This window comes from Centruroides sculpturatus, unplaced genomic scaffold (assembly GCF_000671375.1).
Source record: "Centruroides sculpturatus isolate CEXI.00-Female unplaced genomic scaffold, Cexi_2.0 scaffold194, whole genome shotgun sequence".
Taxonomy (NCBI): Eukaryota; Metazoa; Arthropoda; class Arachnida; order Scorpiones; family Buthidae; genus Centruroides; species Centruroides sculpturatus.
The window spans coordinates 645,014-660,775 of record NW_019384455.1 but is presented as its reverse complement, the minus strand read 5'-3'; the positions used below and the strand labels follow the sequence as shown (position 1 = coordinate 660,775).

At 29.6% G+C, this 15,762-nt stretch overlaps 1 protein-coding gene across 1 annotated transcript in view; it reads right to left on the bottom strand.

Moving 5' to 3' along the window:
• Positions 1–15,762, bottom strand: part of LOC111620643 (sodium/hydrogen exchanger 10-like) — an 89,637-nt gene that overhangs the window by 31,329 nt on the left and 42,546 nt on the right. Inside the window, exons 14-17 of the mRNA XM_023362617.1 lie at positions 13,891–14,202; positions 13,043–13,249; positions 10,055–10,231; positions 6,816–6,977 (exon numbers count right to left, since the gene is read on the bottom strand). Coding sequence (XP_023218385.1) covers positions 6,816–6,977; positions 10,055–10,231; positions 13,043–13,249; positions 13,891–14,202 — 858 coding nt within the window. The remainder of the gene's footprint in view (positions 1–6,815; positions 6,978–10,054; positions 10,232–13,042; positions 13,250–13,890; positions 14,203–15,762) is intronic.

Sequence of the window (15,762 nt, the reverse complement as noted above, 5' to 3'; positions counted from 1 at the left end):
GCATTTCTTTTGTTTTTTTCAGTTTTAAGTATTTTTTATGTTTAATTACATTTATATCAAAAAGTGCTAGGAACTAAAGCGATTAAGGTAGATCTAGCTGTCCTTTACATCCATAAACGTTATATGTCAGTGGAACAAATGGAATGAGCTTTGAGCGTTCCACGATTTTTGGAGACTGTCTATATGTGGGCCTGGGTTCATGGGTGACTGGCAGGGCCAGATTAACCCACTTTGGGGCCCTAGACATTTTCTTCTTACCGGGCCCCCTCCCGGCTCTTTCAATTAATAAATCTTGTTAATATTATTTCTATTAAATCGCATACAGACACTGCAGCTGCTTAATAAAAAATAAAAGGAAAATTATTTAACAATATTTCACAGGATGTTAAGAATATATATAGTTAATATTATTCTTATCACTAAAAAAAAATTCTAAATAATTGGGAGTTTTACTTTCAATAAGAAGAAACATAAGAACATGTTTTCTTTAGATTTCAGAATTCACAATAACCATATAAAAAGCAATATAATTTTGTTTATTTGTTTATTATATACAGTTGTCCAACAGAAAAGTAAACTATCTTATTATCTTATTTACAAATCTTTTAAAAATCGACAATTTGACTGGGCCCTAGACATTTGTCTCATTTGTCTATATGATTATCCAGCCCTGGTGACCAGTATGAAGATGGCTAGCATGTATTTTTTGCTTTGCTTGGATTTTCTTGTGAAATATTGAGTTCAATTTAATTGGAGTATTTAATTCCTGTCATTCTTTCAGTTCTTGTGTTGGTTCCTATTTTGTTTTTATTTTAAATGTCGTGTTCATTATTATAAAGTTTGTTGGTGTAATTCCTCTATTTTCTCTAATAAATGTAATCTGTTTTTGTAAATGTGTGTTTAAGTTATGAATGAAAATAATATTTTTTGTCATTTAGCTGCCTTATATCCCAAAGTGGCTGCTGAGTGGTTAGGTCCCTTGCCTCACACTACTAAGGTCTTGGGTTTGAGTGTGAGGCTTGCCAATGATCCCAGTCTGGGCCTTACTGTAGGATGTGAGGCCATGAAAACAACATTTGAACAACAGGTACCTCAGATGATGCACTCACCATTTATTAAATGAAAATTTTTCATACAAAAAATAACCGATAGGTGGCATTGGAGATACGCAACTGGAGTCTGAACCATTCCATTATTGAAGAATGGTATCTTAACATGCTAATGACTTTCTGATCCAAGAACTTCAACAAAGTCTTCAAAATACCATATTCATGAAAGATGGTGCACCATCCCACATCTCTCACTCTGTTCAACATGTATTAAGGCAGACTTTCATGGATGAATGGGTGATCAGTCATTACTTCCTAACAGCTTGGCCTTCTTGTTCATTTGATTTTACCCCATATGACTTCTGCTATGGGATATTTTGAAAGACCCAGTCTATCATGAAAGATGTGCATTTGTGTCAGATTGAAAGGATGGAGTTCATTGGCTTGTTCTTGTGATTAAAGCAGATTCATTGCATTCACCAATGAAAAACATGTTTTTCTGACTGGAGCACATATTGAACATTTGTAACCATGATTTGCATTGTCAAGTGCCACCTATTGGTGACTTCTTGTACAAAAAAATTTTATTTAATAAATGGCATCATCTGAAGTACCTGTTGTCTTAAATGTTGTTTTCATTTTGAACAGTAGAACACTCTCCAGAGCCGTCTGAGCTGGAGAAGTCTAATTTCAAAAACCATGTAATATGCATAGCATAGTACAATAAGAATATCAAAAGCGCTCAGCAATTAAATAAAGAGAAACAAATAGTGGCGTACCGTGGGTGTCAGCCGCCCGGGGCAGAGGAAAATTTTGGCCCCCCTTATTTAGGTATTGCAATTTAAAAGACCAAAATTCAGTTTTGTCACAGAACAAGCAATGAAAAATTCAGTGGTAGTACAGCGATCTGTTTAAAATAGTTCTATTGGATATTAGTGGTGTATATGGATGCAAATGAATCATACAAGCAAAAAAAAAAGGTCAATAGGTTTCGCAGGATTTCCTCGGATAAGAAAATTACTAGTTCACCCGGACGGCGAGCCGATTCCCGGACTGTCTGGACGATAGCAGAGTTTAGGATGTTTCAAATTTTTACAAGATGTTGTTATTATTTATTGTGAAATTTTGCCGCCCCTAAAAAATGCTGCCCAGGGCGGGCTGCCCCTGCCACCCACACTACGGTACGCCACTGGAAACAAAACACTTTTTTTTGGCGGGGAATTAATTTTATTTTTAAAAAACAAACGTTTTCAGCTCAATTAATAGGCCATCTTCAGGTCGAAAACAAAAATGGAACGTAAATGTTCCATGAGTCGGTGACGGGGCGAAGGAGATTGATAGGGATTGCAGGTGGCCCAGACCCTGGGTTACAGAAAAAGTGTAATTGTAGAAATGCTTAAGAAGTATGAAAGTGGCATAGTAAAAAGAACCTTAAGTAATGTTCCTACTAGGCTCATGAAATTTACTTATAATAGTAGTATGAATAGTGTTATGAAAGAAATTGCTAGTCGAAAGGAATCAAGAATGGTTTTAAGAAGAGCCCCTAATTTGTATAAGATCTTGAGAAATGATAAGGGTAGTATCAAAGCAGAGGAGAAAGAAGAGGTGTATAAGATTCCTTATGAGAACTTACAACTGGATGTTAAAAAAGATTATATCGGTGTCACCACAAGTTTCTTGTGGTGACACCACAAGTTTCTTGTGGTGACACCGATATAATCTCCGATATAATTGGGGAGTAAGGCACCGATATAATCTCCGATATAATTGGGGAGTAAGGCACCGATATAATTGGGAGTAAGGCACCGATATAATTGGGAGTAAGGCTCAAAGAACATAGATATGCCATAAGAAAAGTGTCTAATTCAACGATTTTGTCCCAAATGGTGCAAGCCCAAGGCTCTCAGGTAAAATGGGATGAGGCAACAATCATCGAACCTCTGTCTTCCCCAACTTTAGCAATGACGGCAGAGAAGATTGAAATATACAGAAGTAGGACAGGAGGAGGCTGTTTAAATGTGAGGGATGCCGAGAGCCTACCTTCGGCATGGAAGTACTTGGTTAAGAAATTTACTAGAAACTTGGACCAGAATTAGTACATTGGAGATTTATGTTAGTTTTGTTTTATTATTTGTTTTATTTTAATTTTTATATATTCTTCCGTTATTTTTCTCTTGTAAAAAATTTTTTATTTAAAATTTTTATGTTCTATTCATGGAACATTTACGTTCCATTTCGTTTTAGACTTGAAGATGGCCTATTAATTGGGCTGAAAATGTTTGTTTTTTACAATTATATTTATTTCTCGGCAAAAAAAGGTGTTTTGTTTCTCTTTATAGTACAATAAGTTTTTTATTATACTAAGCATGGCATTCACTTCCTAAGCACAACTATGCCCAGGCTCTTAAAATTTCTTTTTGTTTTGATTTAGGTTGTATCCACCATTTCTAAAAAATTTCATAATGGACTGATGATATCAAAGCTGGCGTGTATGGATCCAATTATAATATGATATTCTCCAGGTACAGACTGCTGGACACAATTTTCAGTAAAATTTGCACTAGTATGTTCACTATGTTGTTCCCATTTCTGCCTTGTATTGCTTAAGTGGCATGTAGCAATGCTCTTTTTTTCTGACCAACATCAAACACCATCAAGTTGTATATTGAAAATTTTATTTTAAAATAAAATACAGACGTTTCAGACTGAAGAGATGATAAAACTTTTTGTACATCAAAACAAATTAATGCTGTTTTAGCATTGACTACCTTCTTTCAGCATTGTTTCTTCCCAAGCCAAAGTTTTTTCCTTGCTATTGTGGTAGTTCTGAGTGAGAAGTACACGATCCCGCAAGCGAAATGGTACAAAAACAAGAGTCTCAACACAAAGTATTATTTTTCTCACTGAACAGGTTCGTTTATTGGATCCCAACTTTACAATTTTCCGAATTTTATACGTACACAGGCGCTCAATGGTACACCTCGAAAACAGTTATCTGTTACCCACAAGACAAAATATGACAAGGACCAAAATTACTTAAACTAACTTACGCTAACTTACACTAACTTATAACTAAAGATGAAAGAATATAGGATATAGAGATAGACAAGAAAAGAAATAGAAATACCCGGGTTTGGATTTTGATGAGCCCTTGGTTGGAGAACACTTCGGACTAAGAGGCCTTCCCTCGATGATCTCTCTCTCTCTCTCTCTGCACTTTTTATTATTAGGTCACTTCTTATTTGTAGACCTTTTGTCTACAGTCTTTGTCTTTCGGATTGAGTTATCTTTGATTACCTCTCACTTGTAGACTTTTCGTCTACAGTCCTTCCTTTTTTTTTCTCTCTGGATCGCTTCGTCTCAGATCACTTCACTCGTAGGAGCACCTCTCTGTTCCCTCCTACCTACTCGAGATCTCCACTCGATCTGATACTCTTTCTCTCCGTGTTGCTTCCGGGCCTCACTCCCTTTTCCTTTTTGCTTTATTTCTACGAAGAGGGTAATCCTCCCCCAAGGGCAAAAGGGGTTCAGACAAAGAAAGTTATAGGAAGGTTTAGAGAAAAGAAAGTTCTAGACGGTTTTAGACAAAGAGAAAAGAAACTCTAATACTAATACAACATAAAATATAGGAAATATAACATATCATGGCTGACGGCCACACTATGCCTTAAAACCTTTCTAGATTGCTCTCCAAAATGTCTTTGCCTTTTTTCTCTTGTGTTTCTTTTTTACACACTTCACACTGGTTTTTCATTGATACATGGAAGCTGAGATTAAATTCAGTACAGTCGACCCCCCTATAAGATCATTGATTTTTCCGTTTTATCTGAATTACATGTTGTACGAGTCACTTAGATTTTACAAATATGTGAGCCGTTCGCAGCCCGGCACACGTATTTGTAAAATCTAAGTAACTCGTACAACATGTAATTCAGATAAAACGGAAAAATCAATGATCTTATAGGGGGGTCGACTGTATTAAAAATGGTTTCATTCAGCCATTTTTTTCTGGAACAAGGTCATCAGCAACACACATCTTTGTACAGTGGTCTGTCTACAATAATGAGAAGGAACTTTCAAAATGCTATCTATACGCTTTCAAATTCTTTCTCATATTCCTCACTAATTTTGCATTGGATTTCTTTTCCATGTCTATCGTCTGCAGGCAATTCAGTTAATTCTCATTTTCTTTTTTGAATGAAAGTAATTAATTCTGTTAACTAATTGCCAGCGTGGCCAGCTAAAATTCCTTGCAGATATGTATTTTATTGTTGCTGATCACAAAAATAGTAAGATTAAGAATATGTCCTAGGTCTCTCAGAATCAATATTCTCTGGTAGAGTCCTCTGTTTTACATGTCTTTCTACAGTCTTGTGTTAGAAATTAATTTTTTCACTGTCAGAAAGTTTCCAAAATTCCTAGATTATAATCTTCAACTGTTCTGACAATATCTTCTCCCTACATACATAGCAACAGTTCTGAAGACAATCCTTACAATATTTTTGTTCTTGCACAGGAATGAAAATGCCATGAGAATTGATGTATTCTTCTCTATGTTGATGCTTTAGTTTCAATCACAGACACCTTTCATAATTTTTTCTAAACATTTTATTTTCTGTCTTGTAATTCTGGAAAAAGCATAAAAATGAACCTTGGGATACTGCACCATTTAAGGAGCACACTTGTATTGTTGACAACATCCATATCAGTTGTAGGTGGATCAGCATCAGTACATAGTGATAGTATGATCTCTGTATAAAAATATACTATAATATAACAGTTTACACTAACAAAGCATAGATTTTTTATGCACACCTGTTCACTCTGCTTTCATCATCTGAATAAACAGCATCAAATTCTTTTCTACCTGACTGATTTTTACATTCACCATCCCCATTATCAAAAAGCTTACTCATTTTTTAACTCTGAATGATAACACTTGTAAACTATAAACTTGCAATGATACAATTTCAAACAATATGCCACAGAAATGCACTCATGAATAAAAGGAGATATCTCATTGGTCAGCGGAGATTGAATAATTGATTCTGTTCCAAATCAAAGTGTTCTGAGTTAGAATAAAATAAAATAACATTATTTTCCCACAAAGGTAATATAAATAAAGATATTCTTATTTCAATTATTCAGAAATGTATAGTTGTAGCATAACAATATAATGATGTAAAAAAACATGAATTTTGCATGAAGTGGAGTTAGAAACTTTGGATCTGGGGAAGCAATTTAATAATTAATTCAGTTATTTATATGACAGTGTGGATAGTTGCTAGACAAATTTTGTTATGCAAAATAAATTAATTATAAAATCCAAAAAAAAATTTATTAGCAAAATTTTAATAAAAAAATTTTTTTTAATTATTTTTGTTATGAATAGTATCAACAGTTTTGGAAAACTGCTTCAAAAAATGTGATATAATTTCATCAAATTTTTTCAATGTTTAAAAAATTAAGATTTGTATTTTTATTTCTTATGATTAGAAAACTAACTTTAAATTACTATATTATGATGGAAAGAATAATGATTTTCTTTACCAGAATTCTTATTACAATGAAAAATAAATAGAAAAATATATAAAATATTTCTTAAACAAATTAGACAATATTATTGATAAATTAACATAATTAAAAAAAGTTAGTTCCATTATGGAATAATCAGTAAATCTAAAATTCTCAAAAGATATTTAATGTATTTATAAGAATGAAAAACAAATTTAGAATCAATTTTTTCAAAACATTTATATTACATACCATTTGAAGAATGGTAAAATCTGGATCAGTTATCACAACATCTTTCATTTTACTCAAAGTGTCTTTAGCATTATTAAGAACTTTTCTAGTTGCCACAACTGTTTTAACTGCTATTACAGCTTCTGAATGCTGCTGATGAATAATAGCCATCTCTTTCAGAATCTGTTAAATTAAATAAATATTATTATGATATAAAATATGATAGTATCAACTGTAACAATTTAAATTAGTTTTAACTTTTTCATTAATTTAAAAGTAATTCAACTGTGCCTAAATTGGAAAATAATTTGAACTCAACCTATATTTAAACTTTAAAAAACATGATTAATGTACTTAAATATCCTAATAAAAATATCAATTGATGTCATTTGAAATAAGGCAGATTTCATTAATTTACACTGAAACTATCCCAATTGAGTTAATTCAAATGTTATAAATGTTNGAGTCAATTATTTATCGTTCGGCTACAACTTCAAATGATAGCAATTGATGTTTCTGCTAGAATAAACATATGCCAAATCAAGAACTGAATAAATAAATAAATTCAGGGACAAAAACAAAATATGCTAATAAATTACAAAATATAAATTAAAACAAAATTAAGAGACATAGCTCATTAAATCATGAAAAACATCTTAATCCTAGCTACTTCCTGTAAGGTATATACCATCATGGATTACATGCCATCATTTTATACGGTGAAACCTTGTTATTCCAAAACTCAAGGAACCAAACAAAAACATAACTTCAAATTATCTGAACTTCTTTCAAATCAAAGTTATTGTAATTCTTGAATAAAATTATAATATTTTCTTATATAATTTCATTGGTTCATTTACAAATGCATTAATATTATGAGTTATTACTTAATAATTTAAGCTATTTTTAAAAAAAACTGTCATTTAGCATGTACTTAATGAAAACAATAAAATTACATTCAAAGCAAGACCTGAAAATAACATATGAATGAAGTTTAAATGCTTCAATAAGAATTACCCATGAATTTTGTATAGAGGACCAGTGACTAGTTCTATGAAGAATTCATGATTTTCAGAACTCATTATGAAAACAGGCTCTATTAATGGCTAAATCTATAAGTATGCATTCTATCATGAATATGCATGTGTATTTAATAGTCTTTGGAATTATTGAAAAAATAGATTTTTGCAAAAAATGTCCAAAATAATTAAATGCCAAATAGATTTCATCCATAAAAAAAAAATTAAAAAATTTTTCATTGGCAGTGTATACAATATCCATATGACCATGAGCAGATTCCAATAAATCAACATTGTATACAGTAGTTGGTAAAACTGAAATTGCTCCTTGAGCATGGAAACTTTCTTATAAACACATAAAATGATGGAAGATTTTGAATTAAACAATATTTTTGCAGGTCACCAGATCATATAATGACTTCAAATTTCATTATACACATATTTTGAATTATCTGAACTAAAATATATGCCAAATCCTATTCTATTGGCTGGGGACTATAATTCACTTCAAATTACATGATACTTTGAATTATTATACAATATCAAAATAACAAGGTTTTACTGTAGAAAATGAACAAATTTTTATTCATTTTAATAACAATTTCATAAGTTTATCTAAAACTAGAGATATATATATACACTAAGTGTCAAAATCCTCCCAAAGAATGCAGGAGACTATTTTAAAGACATTTTAAAATAAAATTTATCATTTATCTCTGTTAAGAACAGAAATTTAGTGGGTTAAAGAACTGGAAAATGTTGCACATTTAGTATGAAAAACTTTATATATATTTGCATACTTATATGTTATTTTCCCACAAATATGATATAAATTTTTGTCTGCATCAAAATAATATAATCACATTGTTCAGATAATTATACTATAATCTGAACAGTGTAATTACATTATTAATAGTAATAACATACAAAGAACATATGCAATGGGAAGATTTTGATACAGACAAAAATTTATATCATATTTGTGGGAAAATTACACTTCCCAATAATCAGTATAATCCTTTGGCCTTTAAAACCTTCCTAATGCAATCAGGCATAAAATTAATAATATTCCTGCAATCGTGCAATGTTATTTTGTTCCACTCATCCTGTACACATTCCCATAATTGGTGGATGCTTTCAGGCAGAGCTGTATAGTAAGACAAGTGATGTTTTGGATCATTATCTTGTTGATAAATGAAAGAGCTCCTATCAATGTGGTAATAATCAACATTAACAAAAAATTGTCAAGTATCTCAGTGTAAATAATGATATCCATTTTATCAGATATAGAACATAGCATTCCAGGCCCAAAACAGGTAATACAACTCCAGAGCATAAGACTACCACCACAAATTTCAATGTCGCTCAGTTACAGACATCATCAATGTAGCCCATACTCATTTTCACTCAGCTGAACTAACTGTATTAATTTTGGATTCATCTGGCCATACAATCCTCTTCCAATCTTCTAAGATCCAGTCTTTATAGCATTTGGCAAAATTAGGACATTTCTGTTTATGTAATTTGGTAAATTTAGGCTTCTTGGACTTTCAAATTGTTACATTTTAGGCATCTGTAGATAGTTGAAGCATTCACTTCTATTCCTAAGCCATGTTTCAATTTCCTCCTTACTTGTGATTATGTATTCAACATCCACCTGTTATCAAACATTTCTGTTTTGGTGCTTAACACTTTCTTCCTGCCAGGTCTTAAATTTTTATGTGATAGCTCCCTATTTTTTTTATTCTGGTTACAATCAAATGCCCAACATCAACTTCTAATCTTTTTCTCAGTAGGTCCACAATATGGAGTTTATTCTCACTGGAAAGTTTCTTCATGATGATGCATATCACGCATCAGCTCACTTGCATATTTATACACTAATATCTTATTAATATGCAGACAATTACATTGTTTAACGTTGATGTTATAACAAATTAATTTATGCATCAAAATCCTCCCAATGCAACAAGCAGAATTTATACACCATAGATATTTTATAAATATGAATATTACTTTAAGTTTTTACTATTATGTGAATATTATAATAATCTTATAGCTGATTTATTTCTTTTTCATTTTACATTCACATATCAAATAGTTTTTACCATAGTATGTATGAACATTGGGAGGATTTTGATGCTTACTGTATATTCAAAATGTTAATATATACTAATTTAATATTAGTTTTCTAATTTTTTTGAAATAATATAATTAAATAAATGAAAAATAGTTATTTACCTTGTCTTTATTTATATTACATTTATTTTTTATTTTATTACAAATTTTTTCATCTACTGCAATATGAACTAAATTTTGTTTTACAATTTCCTGGCCCCAAAAGAAACCTTGAGCTATATCAAAATTTATGTACCAATAGGAATTAATTCTGTCTTGATAATAGTTCAGTAAAGTTAACTAAATAAAATAAAAATATAAATTAAAAGTATTATTTTATCATCACTTTTATTACATCATTATGTATTAGTCACTATTAATTACTGAAAATTTTTCAATAAATATAGGATTAGTAATAAATTATTGAGTGCATTAGAGGAAGGAATAAAAAAGAATACACAAACATAGTGATCTCTCTTTTGTTTCAGATGACATAATAACTATAAGAATTTGTGAAGACCTTGACTGAATGTGACATGTGGCGAGTTAGGGAACCTACTTTGCCAAATCTACAGTGACTAATGTTACATACCTCAACATGTTGCAGAGTTATGCAATACCATAAACTGAACACCAATAACCAAGCATTTACTTCCATCAAGATGGGAACTTCCACAATGGGATTTAATTTACTTGTAAGCATCTTGCCTCTAATAAATTAAATTAAATAATTATCTCAAATAACCAATTGGTGGAGATATATGAGGCTTATCAAACTCTAATAGAGCAAAGGAAATTGAGATCATATCAAAAAAAGAGACTAATTTTAATTATGGGATGCATTTCATCTTCACTAGACCCTCTTTGGCCACAGTGATATAAATACAGACACCTACAATTGAAAAAAAACTTGTATTTAACGTTTAGCTTTAACTTAATATATATTAAAAAATTTGCAAAGGGAAAAAACAAACTTATAATATTTAACTTAATATTTAAAGGTTATATTGGTATATACTGCAAACTGTTCATAATCCATCTGATCACAATTTCTCCTATTAATCTATATACAGTTCAAATAGCCAATTCCTCATGTGATACTGTGTTAAATGGGTCAGTAGTATTGGTTAACAGCAATTCCCTTTAGTGAGAATTGGTAGTCAGGATTCACTGACTTTCCTTCCAAAATTGTCATTATTTCTATAATTTTCCTTAGTCTTCTGGCTGAAGTTTTGCATTATACTTTTTCAAAATTTTTTTATTTTTATTATTTATTATTATATATTAGGTTTTATATATGATATTTAATATATACTTTAATCAATGAATAAAATACAGGTTTTAAATTAGTAATGTATTTTAAATGCATTGGAATATCTAATAATATATTATGTCTGAACTTTTTTTAGCCTTATGCAAATGCTTTTTATTAGATAGAATGAGCATTTCTATGGCAACCATATTTCAATTCAAATCTTTTCCTAAAACAATCTGTTAATTGTGCCATTTTACTTTTTGTTATCAACTTTCAGTAAAATTGTTAATTTGTTTTGCAGAAACTTAATGATGAGCAAAAATAATTATATCTCTTATTATTTGATAAATCTTAACACAGTACATTGCATTTTGCTCTGTACTTTTCTTACTTGTTAGTTTCAACCTGACTTGTTGGATTAGAAAAAAAAACTGATTTTCTTGATTGCAAGTGAATCAAAATGCAAAAATTATTACTATATCTTGTACACAGAACTAATGAATTTATTCTTTAATGATATTCATAGAGGAATTATCCATCACAAGTCAAATACCAATTTTGCCAGATGGTTCAAGCCAAATTCAAAGATTGGCAAGATTGGATAATTTTACTGCAACAAACTAATATTTTTCTGCAACAAAGTGAACTTCATAGCAAATTATTAAGTAGTGACATTTTCTTCACAAAAAATATGAAAAAAAAATTTTATAGTTTGATAAAGCTTGCATAATTTTAAGTAAAAATCAATTTTTTTTTATTTTTTCTTCCATCATTTTTGACAGATTACAGCTTGTAATAAATATAATTAAAAACAACTCTCATAATTAAAATTATCCTGGATTTTCTTGGAACTTGAAAAGAAAAATGACTTAAATCCTGGGAATTGAAAAATAATCAAGGCTCAAAAACACCTATATAAAACTAATTGTTATTTTGTGCATCAGTGGAAAGAAGAAAATAATATTAAATACAAGTTTATATTTTTATCCTGCGAAATGCAGGATAAAAATATAAACTTTATTTGTATTGTTGTTTATGTTAAATTTTCTGCATGAATCCATTGATTTCAGTTTGTATTGTACATCTCCTATAGTTATGAAAATTATATGTGATAGTATTTTATCTAACCAAAATTGGTAATATGAACTGATTTAAAGATGAGATGATATATAAAGTTCAAAAACAAAAAATAAAAATAATTCTTAATGTAAACAAATTTTTTAGTTAATATTATGAAAATGTTAATAATGAAGATAGAATATGTACATATTAAGAAATATTTATTATTAGTTTTAATACAGAAACTACTCTACTCTCAGCACCGGGGTGAAATCTACAATACACTATCCAGAATCTGTAACCGGTGCATGATGTGTATATATTGTATATCGCTGTTGATAAATGTTTTCAAGCAATCTCTTTGCTCTTCTTCAGGTCGACTAGAATTCTTTGGACGGAGTGTATTCTATTTGTTGGGATCGGATGTCAATTCTAACAGAGTGGGTCCTTTCTGACATGCACAGTCGTGTGGTGGGGGAGAAAGTGTCGGGTTGGCATCCAACAGTGATTGCCAGGCCAGAGACAGAGTCAGCTCTTCCTTCTGGTTAACGCATGTGGTTAGCAGGCCGGCATTGTAGATAGCCATGGCCTCTAGCCACCTGAGATGCTCTTGGTTGGGTGTGTTGATGATAACAGTAGCTTTTTCGAATCGCACTTTGACTTTGGGATCCAATGCATATGTAGTCAGGGCTGTGGTGAGTCTCCCATGTTGAAATGCAATTCCGGATAGTGTATTGTAGATTCTTTTTAATATTACAACATTATAATAATTTCATTTTTATTTAAAACTTGCTTACCTGTAATGAAGTTAATAACTGCAATAGACATAAAAGTCGTCCAGATTGAATATATAGATATGGAAGAAAATTTAACTTCATAGAATAATTTAGATATAAAATTTTCCAAAATAATATCACAAATTGAACAACTGTTATGATAACATATATAAAATCAAATTTATTCCAAAACTTATTCCAGAATGTTTTAAATCCATGAGCTAATATCTGAAATTCAACAAAGCAATTCAAAATTTCATAACTGAAACTTATTAATCTAAAATAAATATGATAATATCATTACAAATATTAGAAATTAGTTGTTTTTAAAAACAAGCCTTTAATTTCTATTAAAAAAAATTAATTTCCTTTAATATTTATGTCAAGTTTAAGATATCATATGAGATTTTTATAAAAATTTTGAAAAATATGAATAATTCCATTTTCTTGTAGCTGAAGAACAATTCATTATAATCTTATAATTTCAAAATTTATAAGTAATATATTCTAAAAAACAGTATTTCACAGTTCAAATTATAAAGTAAATGATCATAAATCATATTTTTGAATGTTTAACTATATTCTGATGCTTTGTTCATTAAGACATCCAATAAAAACACTATATATCAAAATCATTTGTAATAGTTAGATATTCCTTTATGATTATATTATTGTTGCAATTTAGAATCAGAAAACTTTAATAATTTATGTGCTAAGTTGAAACTATTCTTTATCAATTTCAATTGCATTTTTAAGTTTCATTTTAAAACATCACAAATTATTATTTAGAATATTTGTAAAAAAAACTGATTACATTAATTTTTTCTAAGACTAAAAAATATTTTATATAAATTGATAAATTTTCTTACCTTAAAACACACTTCCCAAACAAAGATATTAGCTAATATCATGTATAAGAAAAAAGTTACATAAGGTGACAAAAGTTTCATTTTAGTAGAAACTGTTATAACAAGTAAACACAAATTCCCAATTATACAAAAGAATGACATCATTTTGAAATATTGAGAAGAAGTAATTTTTGTAGCAAATTCTTGAATGAAAACATTGTATTTAGATTTTGAATAAAATGAATCATGAAATTTAAGATATCCAATTTTGTTTTTATTTTCCGAGTTTCTTTTACGAAGTAGCTTTCTGAACAGCACATTGAAAAAAACAACCTGTAAATGAAATTTAAAAAAAATTATTAGTAGGCTCTATACATTTGTATGAATATATTAAAAAAACAATGTAAACCAAAGAAACTTAATAAATTATTAATTTTTTTATGTTGACACAAAAGTCTGAAATTGAAAATAGAATATACACTTATTTATATCATATATATTAGAATGTATTAAAAATATATGTAGATATCACAAGATAGTAATGTAGCTGTAGTAGTACCATGATAAAAAATCTCCTCCAAAGAATAATTTTTCATCTTTTCTAATCTATATAAAGATGAGAAATAAAGCTGTATAAATATTTTAGAGTTTAATATAATTTATACTTTTAAATGTTTAAATTAATACATAAATATATTAATTTAAACATATTAATTTAGTGTAATCCTCGTGATATAGGAAAAGGAAAAAAATACTTCTAAGAAAATTATTTTTTTACTATACACTATTGCTTTCCTTTACATTATTATAAATAAACCAGCAACATTTAAAATTTTGGTAGTGCCATCTGTTATCATATTTTACAATGGCATGCCATCCACACAAGCTGTCGAAACACCGCTTCCCTTGTATTTTCTAAAATATAAATACATATTGTGCAATTATTTTCATATTTTAACATACTTTGAATTACTTAAAATTAATATTTTATTATAACCACATTATATATTTTATTACAAATTTCTATACTATATGTGAAAAAAATGATAAGATAAATATTGTATATTCGAATATAAATTCGTGTATGCATATTCCAAATGGAAGCACTGTATTGTCAAAAAAGGGACAGCTTCCATGGTGAAAATATTGTAAATACTAATAATGAGTAAAATCATCATTAAGTCTGACCCTACTAGAGATACACACAATCCCCATTATCTCCCCACCCTCTCAACCTTTAACCACCAAAATTTAACAGCATCAATTCCCCTAATAAACAAACCTTCCTGCAAAATTTCAGAAATTTTCAACAAAAAGCACAGGAGTTATTAAGCTTCAAACAGAGTGAACAAAGTTGTGCCTCCCCCCCACACATACATACTAACATCCATACATACAGAAATTACCCCCCTCCGGTTTACCCCCATTTCCCAACATTTCAAGGTATCTGGAGTCCAAAAATGTAAAGATCAGGAGAGTCATTTTTTGACCAATCACCATACTTTCCCTCTGTTATACATGTATAACAGCCAGGAAAGTAAAAATTTTACAAACAGTTATTTTATTTTTAAAGCATTATTTTTAATTTTTAGAATATGTTTAAGTTTTTTTTTCACATTTAAAAATGATCATAATTTTGTGTGAATAACCCAATACTAGTGTATTGTTAATTATACCTAAAAAATTGTTAGAATAAAAATAAAATTGATGTAAGATGACTGGAGTCTTCAGAAAAGACAGACAAGCATGTTACTATGTATAAGCAGGAAGTATTTTTTAATATATCTACAGCACATATATTTATCAACACAATGTGTAATTCACAAAAACAGTAGAATACTAAATACATGCTAACAAAATCCTTTGCATAATCTACTTCTCTGTATACACCAT